Source organism: Arvicanthis niloticus, chromosome 3 (genome assembly GCF_011762505.2).
Source record: "Arvicanthis niloticus isolate mArvNil1 chromosome 3, mArvNil1.pat.X, whole genome shotgun sequence".
NCBI classification, from domain to species: Eukaryota; Metazoa; Chordata; class Mammalia; order Rodentia; family Muridae; genus Arvicanthis; species Arvicanthis niloticus.
The window spans coordinates 81428731-81455064 of NC_047660.1; the positions used below are offsets into that span (position 1 = coordinate 81428731).

Genomic DNA, 26334 nt, shown 5'->3' on the forward strand with positions numbered 1-26334 from the left:
TTATGATCATATCCACAAATCAGTATTTTAACAGAGTTTCCATGGAAACACTATATGCCCCTGTTTTTTAACTTTTTTGGACAAGGCTTCGCCTGTTTAACAACTTGAACAAGTTTGAGGAGGACAACATGTTTTGTTTAAGTTACATTAACTGGGGCCAATATTTCCTAATTGCATTACCAGAAGAAACATTCGCGGCATTACTCTGTACCATGGAAACGCTCCCCTAGCCTGGCCTTCCATTTGCTTTAATCACTGGAGAACAGGAAACATACCAGGATTGCCTTGTCTTATCAGGTTTTAAATGTGTTAACTGGTTTTAAATCTATGGAATAATCTCCCTTATTAAATGACAAAGTTAGTCTTGTTAAGAGGATCGGCATTTATAGTTATGTGCATTTAGTTTTCAAGATGCAAACGCACAAGATCCCCCTTGGCTCCCTTTAGAGAGGTGAACTCACTGTGGATAAATGACTGCCTTTTGGGGAGGGTGGCATTTCAGAATTAAAAAGTACTCCCCTTAACAAATATCTTCAACACTATAATATACTGGAGGAAATGTAAAGGTAACATGGAAGCAACAAGGGTTTTTCATAAACCATTTTTTTTTTTCATTTTTGTGGTGTGTGTGTGTGTGTGTGTCTTAGCCTTACTCCCTTGAGACTGAATCTTTCATAGAACCCAGAGTTCAACGCTTTTTAGATAGACTAGTTGGCCAACAAGCTGCAGGTTCATATTCTCTCTCTCTCTCTCTCTCTCTCTCTCTCTCTCTCTCTCCATATACAACACTCTACCCCAGCACTGCTGGTGTTATGGACTTATACATGCATGCTAGGGCTCTGAACTTGCAGGTTCATATTCATTCTCTCTCTCTCTCTCTCTCTCTCTCTCTCTCTCTCTCTCTCTCTCTCTCCATATACAACACTCTACCCCAGCACTGCTGGTGTTATGGACTTATACATGCATGCTAGGGCTCTGAACTTGGGTCCTCATGACTGTGAAGCAAAGCTCTTGCCCACTGAGCCATCTTCTAGGTCTGAAAAAAGTAATGTTTGTTTGTTTGGGATCACTGTACTTATGTAACTGGTGATATTTATTTCCAACAGTGGTAAGATGGGGAGCAATGCAAGCCAACTTTTAAAAAATGTTATAATACATAAAAATCAGAGGAAGGGCTTATTCACTGATACATGTCAGAGTTCACTCTCATGTTGCATAAAACAGAAGGCCCAAGGTCTGTGAGATGTCTACATCATGAAATGCCGTGGTGCTTAATAAAATGTCAGTGAGGAATAGTTTAATTTTACAGCATTAGGGACCAAGGCAGTGATTTAAGTGAGCTGAGCTGAGCTATATTTTAACACATCAAAGAATATTATACTATAGGGAAGCCAAATATGACTTTAAGAGACATCCTCTGCTCCAATCAGACTTGGTTAAGTCTTCTTTTTCTGAAGAATAAGTAGAAAACAGCTATGCTCTCCCAAGGCTACCACTTGCTCTTTAAAATGCACATGTGTGTTTGTTCATCCATTTCTAGGTAAATGACTTCTGCTGGGGTGCAGAATAAATGGAGGCTGGAAATCTCCATGATGAAAGTGGCTTCTTCCTGTCCACAGATGTCTGTTTCTCAGTAGGATGGCTTTATGGTGAACTCCAGCCTCTCTGTCTCTGAGATACTCATCTGCTCAGATCTCAGTCCGGGCATCTGTGCCTGTGCAGGAAGACCTCAAATTCCTCCATGTAAGGGGCATGGTCTCTACTTCTCTTCCTTTCTAGGTTTTACTCTCCAGAGAAGTCTGGGTACTCAAGATGGATAGGGGCCTTTTCCTTAGAGTTGTCCAAATGATCAGCTGGGCTTAGGGGCAAGAAGGCTGTAATGCCTTGCCTTTCTTGCTACTGTAGGGAGATCAAAGGAAATCTCTGCTTCCTGCCCAGTACCAAAAAGAGGTCACATGAGCCTGCAGGGCAGCTTCTGAACAGGGGAGCTGCCATAACCAGCAAGTCCAAGATGCGGTTGATGATACCATACAGGGATGACCACATCAGTGTTAATGCCCTGAACCTGTATCCCCTTTCCTGACCTCTGGGTTTGGAAAGCTGTACCAAATGTTATAGGCAACAGAAGATTTCTTTTCATGTCTCCCTGGCTGTAGCACCATAAGCAATGACCACTGGAAGCTAGTAACACTGACGATCTGCTTCTTGTATACGCTGGATGTCTCCAAGTCTTCTTCCCTTGGATCTAAGCTCTGTTAGTACCTTTGTTTTGCTTTTGCCTAAGCCCAAAGGGAAGGGGCAGGGGAAATAAAACAAGATAAGAAAGCATGGTAGCAACAAGGCTGTGAAGTCAGACAGATGTGGATCTAAGACCTGGCTATGCCACACATCAATCTCCATGCTTTGTCAAGAGAGCAGGCCTAGAAAGTCTTGGCTCTTTTCCTATAAGATGAAATAGATAGTAGCCACTTCCAGGTATCACTGAAGAGCTCCATATTCAAAATCCCATGTCAGAGGCCACTGTTTTTTTTTTTTTTTTTTTTTTTATGAGACTTGCAAGTTAAGGTCTCACTAAGTCGATTAGAGCAAAGTGAATTTGTAGACAAGAGTCAACTGCTATGAACAACGCCCCGTTGCCACAAGTAGAGACTGACTACCTAGCATCTTCATGGCATGGTGCCAGTTCATTTTCTGACACTCTTGGTCCTTTCAGATCACTTTCTGCTGAGACCCCTTAATGTCTCAGGCTGATAGAGCTGGTGTGCTAGGTTGCATTCAGGAATATGGTACCCAGGACACTCTCATCAATTCTGATGCTCATACCCCTCCCCCCATGGCAATCCCAGGGATGGTCCACCTGTCCAATAAAGGCACAGACTGGTGAGGCTGTACCAGGGATTTCCTGGAATCATGTTGCCGAGGGAACCCTTTGGTTTCCTGTGCAAATGCATGAACCAAGGCTTCACTTTGTTGGCAACTTGCCTATAACTGTGTCTCTCATTTGAAGGCCATTTTTAAAGGGAATAAATGGCTTATTTCCATTACACACACACACACACACACACACACACACACACTATGTTCACAAGAGTAAGTACAAAAAGTTTACATGAGGCCTCAGAGGTCAGAGTGGGGGACAGTTAACATCAGCCAGCCAATCCTAGTCTTCAGCAACGTGGCATTTGACTTTTATTATAGATTCTATAGATATCAAGGCCAGTCTTCTTTGCAAATGCTAAAGACAGAAATCAGTGATAGTGCTGGGACTTAGCAGGCTACCAGGGGCTGAGTGATGTTGCCTTCCTCTGTCTGGATCATGTATGGAACCCTGGGGCTACTGAGTGATGCCTTGAGGAACCTGCAAATCTGCAGTTGTTGATGTTAATGTTTGCATGCCTCCTACTCTGCTGGGTTTTGTGACCACACTAGCATATGCAGGGTTCACAGGAGGGCAAGCTCTGCTCCAGCAGAGAAGTTGAAGGGCCCAGAAGTGCCTATTTTAAAACACTGGACTCTGGAACATCTGGACTAAGCAGGGAAAACCTTTTCTGTTACAGCTGTATGGAAAACATGAGATCTGAAACATGTGTACTGAGATACCTGCCATGCCTGCAAAGGCATCATCTCCCCTCCCTCCTCCACAGTTTATCCAGAGGACATCAAGATGCAGCTTGCTAGCGATGGAGTCATTCAACATTGCCAATAGAGAAGTGTCAGTCTTGCCCAAGTGCCCCGCAGGGCTCCAATCCTGACACAAACAGCAGACAACAGTATTCATGTAATGTGTGCACAAGAAAGAACTTTTATTCTAAGTCAAGAATGGAGTCGAAGATGGGGTCTTGGCTCATGGGCAGCTTCATTACCACTGTCTTTCACCCCACCATGATGAGCACAGTGGTTTCCCAGAGTCCCTGGGGGTACTGAGCCCTCTCTCTTATTTCTCATCCTAACACACACAGTGTCTGTATCCTCAAAGACTCTTGTCCCTAACCTTCCTTAAGGTGAATTTTGTCTGGTTAGAACCTATAGGAATGCCTGCCTAGCCTCCCATATCAAACCCCTGATCATACCCTCAGAGTGAGTGCCGTGTATCTCCTCTTCTTAGCATTATTTCCCAGCACTTCCTCTATCCAAGTACTAACCAGGCCTGACCAAGCTTAGCTTTTGAGATCGGATAAGACTGAGTATGTTCAGGGTGATGTGGCTACAGACTCCAGGCTGTACTTCTCACACATCTGTAGAATGGAGGTGTCCATCTTGACTCTGATCTATTGATTTTTGCTGTTGTATGTTTCAAAGACTGTATGTCTCCAAAGACAAAGCTTAGCAGAAACAGTTCAGAGGTACTCCTCTAACTAATAAGTCATGTACAACAAAAGATCCAGGATACGTCCCATTCACTTTCATATAATGGTGTTCTTACTTTCCCAAGCAACTTAAAGCATCACTAAGTAGGAAAATCCCAGTTTCTAAGTAGTCACCTATTGCTTTCTTAGTTTGGCTCAGTGGATCATGCCTCTTCAGCTATTTTCCTCCCTCTCTCTATCCTTCCCACCCCTGTCTGTCTGTCTCTCCACAAGTTGTATTTCAAACACCCTCATGATAGAAGCAACTGGAGGCCACGGAGAGAAACTTATAAACATAAGCTAACACAAGCTGTCTGTTGGGGGAGCACACACTCAGTTGATTTTCTCCTCAGCCTCATTACAATCACAAATGTAATGTTGACAACATATGAAGGAGCCGGCTTGTTGAACACAAATGTTTCCACTCCTATCAACCTCCAGACTCTGATAGTCATGCCGCATGATGAAAGCTAAACAGCCCCAGGGAGATGACTACACGCTCTTTCTAATTATGCTGGGATTGGATAAAAGGGCCTCCTAGGGACCAGGACTGAGCAGGACAGAGAACAACTGGGTGGGGGTCTGCAGAAAACTTCAAGCACACAATAGGTTGCCCAATATGGGATTCCTGAATCGGATGAAAAGGACATGGGTCACTGCAAGTGCACCGGAATGGGAAGCTGTGCTGTATGAACCCAGGCAGAGACAGACTTCACTTTTGTCAGCAAACATCCCACTAGGAGGTTGAACATGCATGCCACCACCAACAGCTTGCCTTAGAGGAGCTATGCGGATGAGCAGCAGAGCTGTATAGAGTGTGGACAAGCAGAGATTACAAGGCATTCCAGGCAAACACATCTATATACCTGCTTTATAATCCCCAAAGACAGTAAACTCCACTCATGGGCAAATCGCCCTGTGACCTAAACTTGCCTTAGCTCTAACCATATTGCTGAAAAAGATGGTGCCAAGGGCCTACTTGGTTCATATCACACAGACACAGTAGAGGAGAGGCTATATAATTTATCTTGCTACATGCAAACATGTTTTACTAAGATTTAAACCTCATTTTAAAAACCACATTTAACCGTTCTCACAAATCTGTGGCTAGGTTTGGATGCTGAGATTGGAGACCAGAGAGGTCAAATAATTCATTCAAGCTCATGCCACCAGTATCAGTTAAAAGCAACACCTGAATTTAGAAGGTTTATCTAAAGTTGATGGTTTTAATTGGTTCTTGTTTGAAGTTTTATATTTTTAGCTTGAATTTCTATTTTATTTTGTTAGTTTATTTATTTATTTCGATATTTACTTATTTATTTATTTATTTATTTTGTGTATGTGAGTACACTGTAGCTCTCTTCAGACAAACCAGAAGAGGGCATTGAATTCCATTACAGATAGTTGTGAGCCACCATGTGGTTGCTGAGAATTGAATTTAGGACCTCTGGTAGAGCAGTCAGTGCTCTTAACCACCGAGGCATCTTTCTAGCCCCTTAAAATATTTATTTATTTTTATGTATGAGTGTTCTATCTGCATTTACACCTGCATGCCAGAAGAAGGCATCAGATCCCAGTATAGATGGTTATGAGCCACCATGTGGTTGCTTGGAATTGAACTTGGGACCTCTGGAAGAGCAGACAGCATTCTTAACCACTGAGGCACCTCTTCAGCCCGTTTATTTTTATTTATGTATATCTATGTGTACTTGCTCAAGTTTGTGTGCACTGTGTGCATGCAGATACCTGAAAAGGTCAGAAGAGGGCATCAGATGGCCTGGAGCCATCTGGAGCTGCCTGATCTGGGTGCTGAGAACTGGTCTGGATCATCTGAGGGACCAGCAAGTGCTCTTAACTGCTGTGCCATCTTTCCAGGAATGATTTTGCTTTTGTTTGTTAGGGGGGGGGGGTTGTCTTGTTTTTTGTTTGTTTTTGTTTGTTTGAAACTAAGTATCACTATACCTGGCATGGGGCTCTTGATGCTCCTGTCTCAGCCTCTGAAGTGCTAGCATTATATGTGTCTGCTACCATGCTTGCCTAGGGACATTACTATGAAATTAAATGTCAGGCAGATAAGCTTGGATAACAAGAAGGACTCTTCACATTCGAGATGGTAATTGGTGGGTTTGAATGTAAATCTTTCTCAAGGCAACTGTTCTTCCCAGGACATTTTTAACAATGTGTTTGAAAGGGCTAATGGTGAGTAAATTTTAAGGGGAAAAACACAAGACATGATTCATTATTGCATGGCAACGTGCATATACTGAGCAATAGTTGAAAATATATGAAAGATAATCTATCACAGAAGTCTGTCATCATAATAGAAGTACAAAAGCCAACGAAAATCCACCACAAAAACTATATAAAGCCTTCATTTTTATGCAAAACACGAGTAAGTGACCAAACACAAACAGAAATTTGATTCCAATTTATATACTTGGGGCAGGGACAAAAGTAGCCAATCCAAAGATCTACCAAAGATCTAAGTGAGACCGCGCGTCAGTGTGAGGCCTGGCCCGGGCTTCCCAAGCTGCTATGCGTCTTGATCTCTTTGTTTCTTTCATTAGTGCCCTGTCCACCAGCATCTGCCTGTATTTACTGGTGAGCCACATGAGCTCACTAATTACCTTTAATCATACTTATCTGAATCCCATCTTTACCTTCGCAGACATCTTACATGCAGGAAAAGTGCTGGAAGGCCATAGTTGGCGAGACACAAGGCTGGCAAGTCTGTGTTTTCTCTAATCCTGACAGTACACAGTAAATGTGCCCCCAAACAGTGCTTCTAGCTCAGCCTCTTATTCCACTGAAATTCCCAGTGGCTACTCCCAAGAGTTAGTTTTCTCCCTGGAGAAGTGGGCTGCATCAAAGAAGCCCCATTTTATTGACATTTTTACACACACACACACACACACACACACACACACACACACACACACACCAAAACAAAAAAAACAAAACCAAAAAAAACACCACCATCACCACCACCAAAGCCCCGGTTCAGGCATATGAACTCTAATGCAATTGATATGGATGGCAAGATAACACCCCTCCAACGTGTCAGGAGCAGTATATTCTCTTCTTCCTTGACTCCATATCACCTCACTCAGTTCTGAGAAAAAATGGGTGCTAAAATACTGTAGCAAACAATAGAGTTATCAACTAGTTTTAGGGAGGACTCAACAGGTGTTTCATAGCCACTGTTGATCTTTCTGGTATTCATGCCCCCTAATTCTCTCTGGCATCAGATACTACAAGACTTACTAAAGGAAGTTTAAGGTAATGAATGGCTGACTCTTCAAGGCTCTTAAACTGAATTTCACCTTAGCCTGAGAGCAAGACAAAATTTAGGGTGGAACGTTAACCCCTGCCTTCTCCCTAGAGAAATTATAGCAGCCTCAATCAGACAATGAACAGCCCAAAAAGGAACTTGAGCACCCATCTTCTGATATAGCATTTTTACACAATTAAATGTGTAACTTACTGTCAAAAGGGTAGGTGGCTGAGAGGAAAGACTGAGGCAGGAATATCTTCGAATTTGAAGCCCGCCTGAGCTGAGTGAGATGCTGTCTCAAAACTCAGCAAACAAACATCACAAAATTCTCTGCTGGACCATGCATATGGTACATATATGTGACCATATGGCTGACCATGTATAGCAGGCTGGAGAGCTGGGGCAAATGACTAACTTTCTCTGGGTCTTGTTCTCTGTTTGCTCATCTATTTTAAGAAAGTGATATTAATAGTAAAAGCATAGTGTTAGTTGCTTTTCTCATGGTTGGGATCAAATCCTGACAGTAAGCAACTTGGGGAAGGAAGGAAGAGGAGACAGCCCATCATGGCCAAGAAAGCATGGTGGCAGGAAGCTGAGGCTATGTATCACATTGCATTCACAGTCATGAAGCTAAGCACAGTTGAGTCTAGTGCTAGAAGTAATAGCTATACAACTCTAGCCTACCCTACTGACTTGCTTCCTCCAGACAGTATCTTCTAATAGTTCTGTAGCCTTCTGGAACGGTATCACTGGCTTCAAACGCATGTGCCAATGAGGACATTTCACCTGGAAAGTACAATGTCCATCCTGCATTCATTTAACACATAAACAGTGGGCCCACTGAGAATGCTGCAGATGTTACAGACGGAAGGAAAATGGCACGTGAGGCACAGAGACATGAAAGCTGCCATCTTCTAGTGACATAATGCAAATACCATGTGTAGTAGAGGCTGTGAACTCTCTCCAAAAGCCATGTTTCCTCTTCTTCCACAAAACACATTTCTCCTCACTGCTAGATATGGTCCATGTGATTTCTTTCTCTGTTAAGTATCCTTGCCACATATTTATCTATCTCAGGCCACATATTTATTGTCTTCTCCCATCAGCCAACCAGTGGAAGATACTCTGAGAGGGAGAGAGTCTAGGATGGAAGAAGCCTGGATCCTGGATGAGTCTGCCTGGAGCCTGTTACTCTGCCAGTGTGAATTAGAGTATGACAGAGTAATGCATTCAATGCTGATGCTTTAAGCCACTGAGATCTGGGGATTATTCTGTATAATAACCAAAATGAATTAACCAAGACTAATCTGTAGCAATACTTGACCTGCTATGTGCATAAAATAAATGATCAATAAGTAGGACTGACATGAAAAGGGATTTCCAGCTCTTCTGTTGTGTGTCACACAGAATAAGTTCAAACAAAAACAGAGGCAGACCCAGAGGCAGAGAAGTCAGCTCTTGTTCCTGCACTGGATGTAGACAGACAGACAGACAGACAGGCAGAGAGAGAGAGAGAGAGAGAGAGAGAGAGAGAGAGAGAGAGAGAGAGAGAAGATAAACAAAGAGAAAAGGACAGAGAGTGTCAGAGAGACAGGGAAACAGAGACTATAGAGGAAAGGATGGATGGAGAGAGGGAAAGAGGGGCAAGAGAGGGAAGAAGGAAGTTAAAGACATTGAACTCTTTTACCAACTTTATGGACTTTACACCTAGTACATTTGATCACCCAGAATTCCTAGGAGAAAGGTCTCACTCCCATTCTTATGCCTTTGAAATGCCAACCTGCCTCCAGAGCCAGATGGAATTGCAGCCTGCCTATGTGAAGCCCATGCCATCCTTCCTACTCTCCTGCAGCTGTCCTTGGGTTTGGCCACCTGCCCCTGGCATCAGGTCACTGAAGCATGCCCTCTGACAAGGCATGCCCTGACAAGGATGTGAAGACATTTTGCCATGATTTTCTTTTTACCAAAGCAGACATTAAAACTGGGAGAAAGACTCAGATATATCCAGAGGCATCATGGCAGACAGAGACCCCTCAGCCCAGAAAGAGATGTCACCTCTGGGACATGAGAGTAGGCAAGCTCAAAGTCAGACACAGAAATCTGTGGATATTTCCCATATACACACAGAGCTCTGCTAGCCACCAATGAACAGGTCATCTCAATTTTTCCAGTAGATAAAATGTATCCCTACTCATTATTTAAGCAGAGGCAGCCCCTTCCCTTTATAGTTTCAAATTATAGCCTTAAAAATTTGGTTGCAGTGAGTTCAGTATATAAAGAAGGATAAAAAAAAGTCCTTTTGTCTAAAATTACCACTCTCGCCCAATTAACAGCATTGCCGGTTGGGTGGTCACTATTCCCTCCCTTACTTCATCTTCAGACAAACCTACGCACGTGGGCAGGAATAATTTTAGACTTTTAATTTCTTTTTGCTACATAAATAGGATTATACAATACATATTCTCATTACAAATTGCTTTCCTTCACTTAATAATTTATTATAAGTCTCCCTCCAGATGGATATAATTAGTTCTAACTTAGTCTTTTTAAATAGCCGTCTAAGGCTGCCTGGAAGAAAGAGCTGGTGCATGCTGGATTTCCAAACATCATCAATTTTGAGAGTTAATAATGGTTGTTGATTTATTTTTGGAGGAAGGGAAATGTTAACTACACCAATTTATGTAAGAAAACATGCAACTTTAAATGAGGAAAAGAACATGTCTTTGAAAGTGGGACCATCCTGAAAGCCCAGGGTGACAAGAAGTGTGTTGTTCTGAGGCAGACATAAATAAAGTTAAGTTTCCCCTGGGGAAACTGAGGTCCTGCTAGGTCTTGGTGCAGAAGCCTCTTGCCGTGCTGGCTTCCTTTTGAGGTAATGGCTTGGACCTGCACTGGCATCAGACATCTCTTGGAGTTGTCCTTTGCACGCACAGTTGTCTCGCCACCTCTTGGATCTGGCCCAGGAAGGGGTGGGGAAGGCGCTGCAGGCATTAGCATGCAGGTCACGCAGCCTCACTTTGTTCTCTTGGCTGAGGTCAGATGGAATAAATCAATCAGCCTTCGCATCCAAAGTCCTTCAACGTGTCCTGGAGCCTTCCAGGCCATGTGTGCTCTGGCCCGGCTTTGAGTTGCCTGTGAGAGTCTGCAGGAACAAACAGAACCAAAGAGCTCCCCGGGGCTATAAGCAGCTGCTCCCAGGAACCCATCTACTCCAGGGGTTTTCTGTGTTCCAGGGGCATTAGTGTTTTAGGTGGGAGCAGCCAGCTCAAACTCTTAGAGATCTAAGAATATACACTGGGAATAAAGATCCCACTTCAGATCTCCTGCTCTGCCAGAATCATGTTATATGGTTACCATACAGAACTTCATCTCTTTGAATTCCACAAATAGGACACTGGCCTCGAAGAGCCCATAATCACTCATGGGCATCAATGCAATGCAAAGGTGGGCGTCTTCATTAACAAAACAGCCTGAATATAACAGTACATGTTCTTCATCCCTTGATATTCCCAATAGGTGTCCTGGTCTCCCAAATCCAACTATACTGTCAATATACTCTTTTTGGGCCTCAGAATCTAAGAGCCAGACCCAAACTGGGTCCTGAATGACACAGTTAAATAGATCCATTTACAACAACCCAAGAAAATACTCCAAGACTCAATCTTTCCAAGGCCAGCAAGGTTAGCAAGCATGGTATCCTTCAAGTTTGTCCATGCCTTCTGAATAGAATGATAGTTGTGACATAATCAGGTGCTAATGCTTTCCCAGCCTTTTCATTTTATGCTTGAGGAGAGAGGATGGTAGATATGTCTTTATAAGTGGATGGTAATAGTTGGAGGTTAATGAGAGATGCACCAGATGCAAAAGGTGTCAAAGGGAAGGATAACAGAGACAGTCTGGATACAGATGCGTTCCCAGAAATAGCAGGATACATATGTTACAGCCTGTGAGGTGGGAAGCAGGTGTCCACAGGTGAAAAGCATCCCCCAAGAGGCTATTGAGAGGAATCACATACAATATCAGGTCTTATGCACAAGGGATTACCTGCCTTCCTCAGTGACCACAGAGTGGTTTGAGAAGCCAGGCTTTCTCCTGGAGCTCTTCCAATGAGAGCAGCTCAGAAATCCTGGGACCAGTCTCCTGGATCACTGTAGCCTTCAGCCTTCATGAAGACACTCTGGGCTAGATTTAGTCCTGGATGCAATCTTGTAAAGCATTGGGTACCATTAGCCCCATATGAGGCGAGGCTTTGTATGGGCAAACTTAATCCAGACCTATCTGATTCCAGAGTTCACACTCATCTGCTCAACTATACTTCTCGGGTTTGCTTTATACAACCTCTCAATAAAAAGGAACTTTGTCACCTGACTAGTCATAGAAGGCCTGTGGAACATTTTAGAGTACAAAAAACAAACAAACAAACAAACAAACAAAAAACCTCACTTCAGCCATTGGAAGTTCACTTCAGCCAATGGGCATGGCATTTGTAAATTCAAAGAGCTGGTTTCAATCTCCATTTGGGAAGCTTACAACATTGTCTAATGGTGGACAACCAACTTGGTTGGTATCTAGCTCTTACTTAGCCAGCTTTGTTATTTTATATGTGAAGAGTATTGAGAAAAGGGTCTGAACCTCAGCATCAGGTCATGTAAAAAGATGAAGAAGTAATTCATGCTGACCAAAAGGTCATTTTAATGTGTGTCATCAGAGGGGTGTGTGTGTGTGTGTGTGTGTGTCTGTGTGTGTGTGTGTGTCTGTGTCTGTGTGTCTGTGTGTTGCAAGCAAACAATAGGTGAGATATATTTGTGGCACTGAGGAGGAGGGATTGAAATGCCTATGGAAGGAAACCATGGCTGTGGATTTCAGGGCTTGGGGACCTGTCAACACAGCTAATCTCCAGGGATGTGGGCTGAATGTACCCCTGATAGCCAAAGAAGTGCCCCATGGAAACTGTCAGCCTCCAGCAGGCCAATTTGTTCTCATATTACACTCCCTGCTGGCTCTGTTGCAAGTCCCTAGGTTAGGGATTCGTGTCATGCATCCCCCCAACCCAGTGAGGGTTGACACAGCACGGTTAATAAGTCAAGAGAATGCAGAAGCCACAGCCGGATTAAGAAGGCTGTTTTATTTTGGTGCCCTGGACTTCAAGCAGATTAAATAATCAAAAGGCCGGGCCACTGGGGTCATGTTTGAATGCTACAGCTGTTCACCAAAGTCTGACCAACATTCTTTATGTGGTTTGCTGTCTGAATGGGAGAGGCAGAGAAGATCTCGGGGAGGCTGACACTTTTCCGAAAAGAGACCGGACGCAATCAAAAGACCCTCTTATGAAGAAGGACCACAGCAGACAGAGACGAGGGGACAGGCTGCTTAAATAAGTGACCTCCTGAATTCAGCAACTGTTTTCGGTAGTGGAGAAAAGCCCATTCTGGATTCAGGGAAAGTGAATGGAAAGCTGGGCTCCACGTCCGCTGCAGCCTGTGTGTGTTGATCTGTGAGTACACACGCCGGGATCTATGTTGGCTGACGGCTTGTGCTGCAGAGCCTGAGCCATGAAAGGTGAGCAGGAATGGATTCCATTGCCCCTGCCCCAGAAGCCCCCACTGAGAGAAGGGGGGAATCCCCCAAGATGTGTCTGTGAGAAATCAATTTTCAACCTGTCTTAAAACATTGGACAGATGTAAAAAAAAAAAAAAAAAAACTCTCTCAGTAGAAAGATGGATGTGTCACCATGCTGAGCATGGGGGAAAGGGAACTGAAGACAAATGTGTATAGCTGTGGTGTGGACATGTAGTGGGCTTGTCACGGGCCATTTCATAGACAACATGGTGTCTTGAGTTGGAGTTCATATATTATTTCCTTAGGGGAAGTGGGAGGCAAACTGCCCCCCATTTCAGGAATATATGCCTTTTATTAAGAGATAAATGGACTGGGTGGGTACCCTGGTATTCAAGGATTGATTCCCTGCAATTAATTAATCATTGTGGCTCAGGTCGCAACGATGATGGTGTCAGGAAATGCATTTATTTGAACTTTGCAAGAAGTTAGATATCTGAAAAATTACAGAAAAGCAAGGGCTGCAGACTTCTGTTTAAAGAAGGAGAAGTGGACTTTGATGCTCTGTGTTCTCTTGAACTAAATCAAAGCAAGCAGCTTTCCCTTGAAAAGCTCCTCATTTTCTGGTCCTATAGGCCTAGGCACCAGCAGCCAGGAACAGAGTCCAAAGCAGGGAGATCAAGGTATAGAACATTTGACAGTCATGCTGTATTTTCCCCTAGGTGAGGTGCAAACCAGAACAACAAATAAATAACTGCCTCTTGAAAGCCTCTGTGTTGATAAGCATTTTGTTTGAAATAGCATTCCATGGCCCTAGCAAGACCTCTACATTTCAACAAAACACTCTTGACACATATTTGTCATACTTAGAAATTCAAATCCCAAGAGAAAAAGGGGAGGGAAACTGTATCTTTAAAGAATGATCACACAGCCTTTTAAGAAAATTACAATTCTCTGAGTCATACAATGAGACCCACTTTGTATTTTGGGGAACAGTTACCCACATTCCTATATAGCTGCATCATTTGTGTTAAGTGAGAAGGGAAACCTGGCAGCCCCAATGTCTGTCTCTAAGTGACAGATGAGTGAACAGTGAGTTTTCCCATGGCCACACATGGAATATGCCTTATTAGTTAAAAGAAATAAAGAAGCTTTCTAAGTACTCATGTGGATACATAGTTTTGACTAAACAGAACAGACTGCAGAATAAGATAAACATATGATTATATTTATGTGGATTAAACAAACAAACAATATAGCATTGGGCAAATCTATCCCCAATTGCTATACCATATCTCTCTTGAATATCTGGCAGAGTAATACAGCAAATAAGAATTCTCACAGATTCAGTAGATAGTCTGGGATCAAATTATGCTCGATTGTTTACTGTTTCTGTGACCCTGGGGAGTGACTCAGTCTCTCTATGCCTGTTTTTTTTTTTTTTTCTCCCTCCAAAATGTTGAAGACAAGCAACCATGTTGATGAGGTCATTAGGGTGGATTGATACCTATAAAAGCTGGATTGATCCCTGTCATGCAGTGTATGCCATCTGGTCATTTGCTATTGTCCCTATTATCTACTGCATTTTACAAGCTCAGCATAACATCATTCTATCTTAGTGATGATCGCTAGCAATGACAGAAATAAAAATCAGAAGGAATACCTAATAGGTTCCTTCTAACCTATGCCCAAGATAAGCTCCCAATACTTTTAACTTTGGAGATGTTGAGTCTTGCAGTAAGTGAAGGAAATTTGAGTACATGATGGCACCTTTATGATCCAAGCATTTAGCTCAGTAGTAAAGCACTTGATGAGCAAGCATATGACCCTAGGTTTAGTCCTCAGCTTCAGGTTGAAAAATCCTTAGATAATTCTAAAGATCTCAAAAGAATATTCAGGCAATATATCATACCTCCCTATTTCAACTCAAGCTGGACATGTTATAAACATTCCAACTCTGATATCATTTATTGAATAGTATTAAAAAGGCAGGAGCTAGGGCTCAGTTGGAAGTTCTTGCCCAGCATGCACAGTGCTCTGAGTGTGATTCCCCAGCACTACAAAATTGACAATGTTACTACATACCTATAATCCTAGTACAGTGACTATTGTTTTGAGTGTGTCTGAAGACAGAAACCAGGTCTATGAAGGGGCTTCTGTGAGGAAACCCAGAGGTGATCAGAAGAAGGTTGTGTTCCCCACCAAAGCACTGCACTTCTCAGTAAGAAGCAAGCTGACAGAAGTCTGATAATCTATGAGTGGCTGGTATAAGTTTCAGAAATAAGAATATGTCTTATATTGTTTTCAATGCTTTTTGGTAATTTTAAAACCATCATAGAAAAAAAAAGGAGAAAGACAATCATCACAGATTGGGTTATACCTGCTAATCTAGACAGCTGTTTGTAGGGCATTCCCTAGTCAATGTGGTCACCTGAAGCCACATCTGATAATTGAAGTGTAAATGAATTAAGACCAAGTCAAAATTAAAAGTCAGTTCTTGGGTTGGAGAAATCACACTCTGGGAGCTCAGGAACTACAGGTGTCTAGTGACATCCATGTTGGAGGACAGGCACAGAACATTTCTACCACCATAGAAAGCTCAACTGGCCTACCCTCCTCTGGAGTAGTCCTTTTAGAAATATGGGCATAAGCTCCCTTGTTACCTGATGCAGACCACACACCTGGCTCTAACCTCCAAAGGACACATCTCCCAGAATAACTTTCCCCTCACCATTTCATGTGATATTAATCTTATAAAGTCTGATGACACAGTAGAAGTCCCGTCTCCAAGGCTGCTGACAATGGCTAGCTCAGAGCTAGCCTCAGTAACCAGCCTGGGTGTACTCAGTTCGATTCGGATAAGGGTGAGGACTTCCGTTCCAGCTGGGTGGAAGGCACTGCTGGCTTAGGACCACACTACCTGGGAATTCCTTGGCTGATGGAAACCACATTTCATACACTGGCCTCCATCCTACCCTCTTCTCATTGTTTTAGGTGCTCTGCTGCTGGTTTCCAGTGTGGGTATCCTGCTCCCAGGTGTGGGCAGCTGCCCCAAGAAATGTTTGTGCCATCCATCTTCAAACTCTGTGGACTGCAGTGGCCAGGGGCTGTCTAAGATCCCCCCTGATCTACCCCCATGGACAGTAACCCTGCTTTTACACGATAACCAGATCCACTGGCTTCCTGCTCTTGTGTTTCGGTCTGTACCACAGCTCACCACCTTAAATTTATCTAACAACTCTCTTTCATATCTGGCTGCAGAGGCTTTCTATGGACTTCCACACTTGCAGGTTTTAAATGTAACCCAAAATTCCCTGCTTTCCATAGCAAGCAGCTTTGCCCATGCCCTGCCTGGGCTCAGGGAGCTGGATCTATCATCCAATAGCCTCAGCATCCTCCCCACATCTCTGGGCAGGCCTTGGGAGAACCTGACTGTGTTTGCTATACAGCAGAACCATCTTCTACATCTGGATCGTAAACTTCTAGAGGCCATGCCCAAGGTGAGGCTGGTACTTCTTAAGGACAACCCCTGGAAATGTGACTGCCACTTGCTGGGTCTGAAACTCTGGCTGGAGAGATTCACTTTTGAAGGTCAGTAGTGTGTCTTTCTGAGTGTCAACAGACACAGCATCTCTAGAGGATGGAGGAGGGTGCAAGGGGCAGCTGTAGGCTTTTGTGTATCTTCACATGGAAGTATGTCAACTTCAGGAGAGGAGTGTCTGCCAGAGTTTGAAAGACATTTCCATTTCAGTGTTTATATTCATCATGGTGTGCATGCAGACCATGGACTTCTCTCTGGGAATTATATACCAAACCATCCTCGGCTTTAATTTCCAAGTGTGATTTGATTGGGGATATGGTTCTCCCTTCTTAGGCCAGCTTCCCTCTCTTTCTAAGTCTACCCAAATATGGCTATAAATCTTAGTGAATACTGAAATTGGGCCCAGAAGATTCCCTCTCTGAAGTTACTATTTCTTTAATCAGAAGCTTAAATCTAAGTGAATATCAGAGAGAGTAAACTTTGGAAATCACTCAGGGGTTAATATAGACTAAGGGAAAAATTGTGCATTTTTTCCTGTTCATTATGTACCAAGTGGCTATTTGACACTATAAAGCAAAGTGGAACAGTTGTGACAAAGACCATACAGCACACCTCACAGCCTTTGCTATCTGAGAGAAAAGCTTGGCTACCTTGGTTGTCAATGAGAAACAGAAGGCCAAAGAAGCTCAATAACCAGCCTAAGGTTGCAAAGGCAAAGAACAGATGAGAATGGAAAACGGGACTGTTGGACCTTGGCTTTGGGGTCTCTCCTGAACCCCACATTGCTTCTCTGAGCATCATTCACTCATTCGTCTCCTTGAACTTCCTTGATGCTCCAGGCACTACACTAGACCCAGAGAAAAAGGCAGTGAATAGGAAATACTTATCTTTATGAAGGTTTCATGGAAAGGGTAGTATGCATTCAGACAGCAATGATAACACAGTGAGGGGAGCGAGCAGGATGTTAGAAAGGGGTGTGCTCCAGCTTAGATAGGATAGGAAAGAAAAGGCCCCCAAGAAAATGGCATATATGTAAAGCAGAACAATGAAAAGAAGGAACAGAAGATCACTGTGGGGATGGGGGCCCAGCATGCATTAAGGGCCTTGTGAAGAAGCTAGCCTGACTTAGTGAAAGGCAGAGGAGAGAGTGAGTCAGTGGGTGGAGATAAGGCACAGCACATCTTGGGTGCCCTTCCAGTCTCTAAACATGTGCAGAGCAGGTGCCCTGTCTGGATTTTATTCTAGGGGAGGTGGGAAGTTCTGAGGAATTCTTGTCTAGGGAACAGTATGATCTGACCACTGTGTAAAATGCCAGGCCGCTGACTCTGAGAGTGCAGAGCAAAGGCCACTGAAGAAGAGCCAGCGGGATGAAGGAGGAAGTAGTCTCAGTGGAGCAGAGAAGAGATGACAGTGGCCTAGACCAGGATGGTAATAAGTGACCAGCATTTGGAACAGTGCCATGGTAGAAACAGCTGAGGGTTTGGAGAGGGTGGTGGACTGGGAGAAGGAAAGAGTAGTTCTGGAGGATTTTGTTATTTCTTCCTGCTTGGTAAGTACATAAATGGGGATGCTTTTAGCAGATAGGAAATGGAGGAAGGGAGAGAGTCTGCAGAGGTGATCAGTGGAAAACCCAGGAAGGGGACATATTTGAAGTACTTGTCACACTTCGGGGTGGGGTTATTGTTGGTGATTGTATGCTTGAGGTCAGGGAGACCTGAGGGCTGCAGATGAATTAGGGGAAAAGGAGTACCTGGAGGCATGTTCTACATATGGTAGAAGCTCAAAGTTGCCATATCACAATTTGGAAGCTTCTCAATAGTCTAAGAGCAATGGATGCATCACCAACTAGCTGGCATTGAAGTTAGCTCTCAAAGGCAACTATATAACTTAGTAACATCCTTCTGATGATAGATCAAGACCAAAACCAAACATATCTGGAGGTGAGGTGGCTAGAGCCATTGCTTTCTGGATTAAATCATAGGCATTAAACAGACCATTCCAGAAAGAAAGTTTTAGTCAAAGAACATTGTCCAATGTAAAATTAATATGCAGTTTCCAGACCTAGGACACCCACAAAGTAACACAGGCAAGGATGACATTCTCCTATTCAGCCACAGGCTTATGTGAAGAAAGAACTTTGTCTAGCATGCAGTGCTACCAAGCGATAGCATTGGGACTAATTTTGGTTCCTTGAGCAGATGCTACTCTGAACCTTCATAAACAACTGCAAACACTGCAGGTATCAGTCAAAGCAGGGTGATTAGCATTACAAACTACCTGATTTCAGTCATCTGTACTGAAGTCTATCACTTACCCAGGCCTGAGTCCAGGGGAACTGAGAGTTCTGCATTCCAGGTCTGCATTCCACACAACCATTTGGGGACATAAGCCTCCTCTAGATGGCGATGCCATTAAGTTCACCACATGACCTTTAAGGGCAACACTCAACACAGCACACAGAAGAACATCGTGGAGGATTCTGTGTGCTGGAAGTGGGTAAAACTTAGTCATATGGCTTCAAATGAAACCCAAAGAATTGGAAAACTTAGAATCCTGCAGGCCTAAGGGCAAAATGATTTGCTTTGGTTGATGTAAAATAGTCTCCCCTTTACCCAACCATGCACACATGGTTGGTAAGTGGCCATCCTTTATTAACATATGAACCTAGACTTTGATGGTCAGGGTTAACTGTGAAATGGGTACTCTAAGCGAGGTATGGCAGTGCCATGCTGAACACTTGACTAAATTTATCCATCCTGGTCATCAGAACAATCTTGAAAAGTGAATTTCATTATTATGCCCCTCTCGATTTTCAGGAATGCAAGCAGAGGCAGCTAAGATTTAAACACACTTTCTTCCAAGACAGAGGTGAAGTGCTATTGGTGTCAGGTGGGGACAGTTGGAAGTGGAGACTAAGGCGGGGTGGTGGTGGTCCTTCAGCTTTTTTAAGTCAAAAAGGGAGAGGGACCCTCATGCTGCGACCAGCAGATTTGCCTCTGGGTTCATGGTCCCTGAGAAGGTGGTGGAGGTGGGACAAGGATCTTGGCTAAGGTCACAGCTGCACAGGAGGCTACTGAGACAGTACCAGGCACAGGCCACGCCTTCCTGCTGTGTCTGTGCATTCACTGTAGGCCTGTCCTTTGGCCTGAGTCTCAAGGCTGTGGATTGATTTTACCACAATACTGGAGAGGAAAGTGACTAAAGAACAAGAGTGAGCCCGGAGTGACTACACAGTACACCATAGCTGAGGTGAACATTAGCCAGTAAAGCGGCCTGGCGTAGCACAGCAGTCTGGGTTCTCCTATGGAAACCTCACCATGCTTTGGTTGGATGAGATGCTTTTGCTCCCCCAGGGAATCTGTCTCTGTAGCCTTGACATAAAGGCCCTAGCAAGAGCCACCATAGCCAGGTGCTAAGGGAGATAAGCTCCCACAGAGGCAGAGCCCCTCATCTCAGCCCAGCTGGGAGGGACCCTTGGCTCAGCTGGAGCAGCCACCTGGGCCCCCTAGCTTCAAGAACACCAGTGGCTCAGGAAACTTCACTTTGATCTTACTGCTTTAAAGCTGGGATTCACGACTCAAGGAATTGCTGAAGAAGCCAGGAGGGGCCCTAGGGAGTCTAGTCATGTATCATTCAGTTTTAAGCAATGGCAACAGAAACAGTATGTATTGGATTTTGTCCCTGTCACCAAGCCTGCTGTTTCTGGGTCATGTGATAGCTCTTGTACTGTGGAGTGGCTCTGTCTATTTATAGGGCACTTACAACTCGTCTTAAGATGATTAGATAGAAAGCGTGGGTATATATCTCCCAAGCCCTAAATTACTATGTAGAGCATGAGACAATAACACTGAAGTGACAACCTCCATATGTGCTTTTCTGGTGTTAACTTAAAACAATTCCCTATGATGTCTACTGAGAATCTGTAATCTGTATTTGCTAAGGGAGCATGCTGCCCTCACCTGCTGAGGATTTAGGGAAGCCTGAGAGAAACTAGCCAAAGGACCTATGGGTCCTGCCAGTCAAGTAGGCTTTTCTGCCTCTGTCCTGGTCCCAAGAAGAACTAGTGAAAAAAAAGTAGATAAGGGGAAGTATACTGGGGGCTGGTTTTGGGTGTTGACTTATCCACTCATGCCCTGTATGGATTTTAAAAAGAATTCCCTATAAGATGGAGGGCAAGGACTTTGAACTGTCAAGTCAGGTGCAACTGGGATGTTCTGATGTCAGAAAACTTTAAGAAGTGTATTCCCACAAAGTCAAATAGTGTACCAGTAGCTACACAGGCCACGGGGAAGAGGTGGAGTCCAGTACCCCATGAAAGGAAAACTAACTACCAAAGATGCCCAAAGGAATCAGTTACCTTATAGAGACCTAAACCTACATTTAATAACTCTTTGGAACATTTGGCACTCAAAGTAGTAAATGTCATGAGGTCCAAGATGATGAGTTACTTAAATACCAAGAGCAATGTATAGTATTATCAAATGCTCAAGTACATAAAACTCAGAAATTGCCATTCTGCCTCTCTAAAGAGTGTTGATAGAGACATAGGGTCTTTGGAATTAGCATACTAATGACAACAGTGAATATTTGTCCTATCCATTCTTTGACTTTCAGTGGGAATACAGCACGAAAGGATTCTTGTGTGATGGGCAGTGGGTGGAAGGAAGGCTGGAGACTACAGTGTCCTTAGATGTTGAGCACTCACATCCTCTGTCAGCATATGCCCGGTGGTCCCCTCCGCCTTTATATAATATTAGGGTAACTTGGTTCCTAACAAATTCTTAGGCATAAATAATTGCCTATGTAGTCTGTGGCAGGCTGAGGACTTTGGAAAACTGTTGTATCAAAGCTCCATCATCACTCTTTCCTTTGTTTCTTGAAGGGGGAGAAACAGATGGTACCATCTGCAGGCTGCCTGAACGTTGGAAGGGAAAGGATCTCCTCTCCATTCCTCATGAACTATATCAACCTTGTCCTCCAACTTCTCAGGATTTGGCACCCTCACTAGTCCAGCAACCTGGTTCTGCCCCACAAGATGCCCAGAAGTCTCCTGAGAATAGCTCAGGACAGCAAGATCCTTTGGAGTGTGAGAACAAACCCAAACCAAAGCCAACCAACCTGCGCCACGCTGTGGCCACTGTGGTCATCACTGGGGTGGTGTGTGGGATTGTATGTCTCATGATGTTGGCAGCTGCTATCTATGGATGTACCTATGCAGCTATCACAGCCCAGTACCAAGGGAGACTCTTGGCACCAACCAGGAAGTCTGAGAAGATGGGAAGGAAGGAACCAATGGACATTTCACCAGCCTGAGAGTCTTCATGTCCAAGTCCCCGTTGACCATTGAGGGCCAGAAGAAATGTCTGAGTGTGCCTGATGTGTTTTCTACTCCTGTCCCACGTTTTATCTTCCAAAACAACTAAGAAAAAAAAATGTGTTCAAAAATAAAACAAAGTACTCAATGGGAAGAAATATATGCTGTAGCTTTTAGACACCATAGATAAAATAGACACTCATATCTTACAACTGAGAGGATGTGACAAGAAGTCTATGTGTAGGAACAAAAAGAAGAGCAAAGCCATCTCTTTAGGTACCGGTCTCTGGATTAAGCTGCTTCTGCAGAGCAACAAGAATTCTGACATGTGTGCCAATAGGCATTTTTAGGAGATCCAGGGGCCACCAGTTGGAGTGCCTGGGAACAGGCTGGTACTCTTACCCGACCAGTACTGGATGCCTCTATAATTCAAGTTCATACTAGATTGGTGGGATGTTTAGATGTTGTGTATGTTACATATTTAGTGGAAATGTCTGTTGGTTGGGAATTTCATAGCTGGCCACAAGAGTCAGATTATATTTAATTTTCTAAATCAGAAAACCATTTGGGGATCTCTAAGCTGTAGGGGAAGACAAAGGTTTCATGTCTGGATAATGGGACTCAGGCCTGGAGCCTGGGCAAGGTTTTGATGTGAAGGAACACGGAGAGAATGGTAAACTAGAATACAGGGCATCAAGAGGCCATATCCACCAATCAACTGGAACCTTACCCTAGGACTCTTGCAGCAGGGATGGATTTAGGTTAGGCTGAATGGTGGTTGTGTCTCTGCATCTGCATATGCAGTGCACAGAGGGCATGGATTTGTACAGCTACACCCACACATAAACACCCTCAGAGCAATCAGCTTACCCACTAATGAAATGCAGCCATGTCGGGTGGGAGCCAGTAGCTGTTGATCACCACCCAGATTGTATGCTCAACACTCTGGGATAGGAAATAAGAAGGAAGTTTGAGGGGGAGTGGGAGTTACTGGGGGGACTTGAGGCACTTGGGGGCAGACATCCTGGCTGGTGCCGTAGCATGGCTTTAAAAAAAGTTCAGGTATGGCTCTCAAAGTCCACAGACTTGGTCTAAGAGAGGTTGCATGCAAAGTGAATTTTTATAAATTGAATCATCATTTTAATGCAGCAGGGGAGCTCGCTATTTAAAGGAACCTTTCATGGAATCTTTTCTGTAATGGAAATAATTGGCTCCAGATTGATGCATTTTTTTTTCCAAATTTGCATTTCTATGCTAGGGTTTCTTAAAGTGGAATATACCTATGCCCACTCTTTCTGTTTATACTACAGTGACTTTTTAGGATTGTAACTATTTTGCACAGGAAGAGAGCACAGAGGAGTTAAAGACATGCTAAAAGCAGAAAATGACAAATACGGGGCAAGCTGTTCCTCTAGAGTCCATGACAGACATTGCTAATCAATCCCAGCTCTTTTCCCAGCTGAGCCTCAAATATACCACAGATGGTTTCTTAAGACAGCACTATAGGCAACCAGAACTAATCAATTGGAGTTGGTTCAAAGGATAAAGCACATTTGCCATTCAGGGTACTGGCTCGACTTCACCCCTCAAGGCCATGTAAAAATTGGTTTGGATCCCCAGTCAGTTGTCTACTCCTCAACTGGAATACAAATGGGACATGCACATGTTGGGATGGACAGATGTCTAGTGTGCTATAAGCAGTGTAAAGCTTGTATATACCAGTGAGCTAAGGGCAGACTATCAATTTAGCTAGATAATTTTTTTTTTAGGAGAAGAAGTTTAAATGTGAATGGTCACAGTGAAACCCATTATTGTGCACAATTAGTATGCATAAATAATTACAACATGGAAAAGAACAGAACACCAAGAGTTCCCAGAGAAGGCCCATGGCTGCATGGGCTGTCACTTGCCCTGACACCTCCTATCTTTTGTGCTGAGGTGGCTCAATTCAGCTGTGTGACTGAATTTCTATTCTAAGGACGTAGTGACTATTTTCAAACTGAAAAAAGCATTTCTTTTCATTGTCCTAACTGCAACAGTTTTTTCTTTTTTCCTCTCTCTCTCTCTCTCTCTCTCTCTCTCTCTCTCTCTCTTTCTCTCTCTCTCTTGGCTAAGAATGTAACGCAAGAGGAAATTGAGAAGGTTCCTTTATTCTTCCTCTCCATTTGATCAAATGTTTTCCAGGCTCACCCTGTTAGCAGGCATGGCTCTCATGAGCACTCCTCATAGAATTCTGACACTCACCCCATGGATACTTGGGCAGCAATCACATACCTTAAGAACTCGCAGGGCCAGCAGCACATGCCTTCTCTAACAAGTGATTTAGGACTGCAAGTGTACTATCCCCTGTCAGTGGTTTGGCGATGCTGCAGATCAGTCTTGCCCTCTCCCCTCAGAGATTACATAAAAGAGTTTCTAGTACACTGCACAAACCATGAACGTGGCTCCAACCCTCGCCTGTCAACACCCTGATCCTATTAGATGTCGATGTGCAGATGATAACCCACGCAAAAGGCCTCTAGCTTAATAGGTAGTCTTTAAGCAAAAGGAGGTAAGTGACGCATATGTAGCCTCAGATTTCTATCATTTGCCTACAGTCACCACACACAGCAGTTTGGCAGTGAAAATAATTACTTACTCTGAAATGTCAACAGCTCCTCAGAACAGAAAAATATAAATCAAGTTGTTTAGATGAACAAATGTGGAGTTATCATTTGCTAATATGAGAAATGAAATGTTTTAATTGCAAAATGCACAGCAGATGAAAGACCCAGTTTTCAGGGTATTCTGCAAGAACCACAAATTATCTTTCATGAGCACTGCTGCTCACGAGGGGCAATTTACAAACGCCTCACAGATGATTTTCAGCTGCTTATTACTGCCATCCTATTCATAGATTCCCCTGTAAGAGTGTCCTTCCAGCACAGCGCCAGACTGGAGGAGGCGCTCAGGGCAAAAAGTACATGTAGTGTTGTTTCAGGGAAAGTCATCTGAAATGGCATGCTTCCATTAAAAGGAGTGTAATCGTGTGGTGACAGGCAGGTGATTTCTGCTCAGGCAGGGATCTGAGTTTACAGCCGCTGTGGCTTTCTGCAGTGAAGTGCTCAGGAGAGGGGCATGAAAGCCATGCTATGATAAGGATGAGGCCGTCTGTGAGGAAAAAGATCTGCTGTCAAGTCAGAAAAGCTTGCACAGGTAAGGCAGGCACCCCAAACCCCTTGGAAAGCAACTTGTGCTTTAGACCATAAAATGCCAGTGGATAAAGGAGTTATCTCATTTTGCCTTGTGAGAACAGAGAGCTAATAAAAGACCCATACCTGGGCTTCCTGTAGAAGGCTCTTGGAAGTCAAACCTCATTGCTGAAGTTCATTGAGAACTACTGAAGACAGGCCCCCTCCGCCTCAGACTTTGAATATTGAAAGTGGCTAAATTAGCTTCTAAAATATTCTATCTGTGCCCCATATTCATAGTTATACAGCAATAATTTGAAACCTGTAACTTTCTGTGCAGATCAGGAAATTGCTGTTTCCAATATTCATTTAGATTCACTAAATGCTACTGTCAGAAACCTACAAGACAAGACACCCCAACCTACAAGGCAGCCCAAGTAGGATTATCTGCAGAACTCCAGGGAACCATCCTATTTTCTCCCTAATGTATGTATGTATGTATGTATGTATGTATGTATGGCTGTATGTATGAATGTATGTATGTATGTATGAATGTATGTATGTATGGCTGTATGTATGAATGTATGTATGTATGTATGTATGTATGTATGCATTTATAATGCTTAGATTACAATGAGGTCTCAAAGAAACCTTTGTCTCACGTAGAGGAGACCTTACAACTTTCTGACAGGCTTTCAGATTCTTGACAGGACTATTTGCCTCTATTCCCATTCCAAAGACACTGTATGTTTAGAATCCTCAAGATGGAGATAGGCTGTCACCCACAGCCTCATGCGTCCATTAAGCAGACCCAGAAAACAGATCAAGGGAGCTTGGGAAGGTCCTGAAGAACATTATGTCTAGGCCTGGAAAATGTCAGAACAGTTGCCTTTGGCCTTCTTGTCCATCATGGGCATTGCTAACAGATCACAGCATACTTATCAACTGATTCCAGACCAGACCTCAGAATCCTTTCAAATCTGTTTCCCAGGTGCCCACAACAGATCAACTAGAGTTGACATAAGGGATTAAAGTTATTTGCTATATTGATATAGTTCAGTGCTTTTATTTTACAGCCAGAAGCTAGAAGCATGAGAAAGGAAAGAGATGTCCCAAAAGTCACACACAGTTCA

General features: G+C 43.6%; 2 protein-coding genes across 3 annotated transcripts in view; one reads left to right on the forward strand and one right to left on the reverse strand.

Annotated features, from left to right (window-relative positions):
• Cacna2d3 (calcium voltage-gated channel auxiliary subunit alpha2delta 3) overlaps window positions 1–26334 on the reverse strand; it is an 800506-nt gene that overhangs the window by 98778 nt on the left and 675394 nt on the right. The window lies entirely within an intron of this gene.
• Window positions 12694–26251, forward strand: Lrtm1 (leucine rich repeat transmembrane protein 1). The gene is made up of 3 exons (XM_034499113.2): window positions 12694–13179; window positions 16171–16767; window positions 21600–26251. The coding sequence occupies exons 1-3, from the start codon at window positions 13173–13175 to the stop codon at window positions 22028–22030; spliced, it is 1035 nt and encodes a 344-aa protein (XP_034355004.1). The 5' UTR covers window positions 12694–13172; the 3' UTR covers window positions 22031–26251.

What these genes read in the sequence shown, in the direction of transcription:
- Lrtm1 (XM_034499113.2), top strand. An exon ending in GGAGAGATTCACTTTTGAAG is followed by an intron (nt 16,768 to 21,599) that starts GTCAGTAGTGTG and finishes TGTTTCTTGAAG; the next exon opens with GGGGAGAAACAGATGGTACC.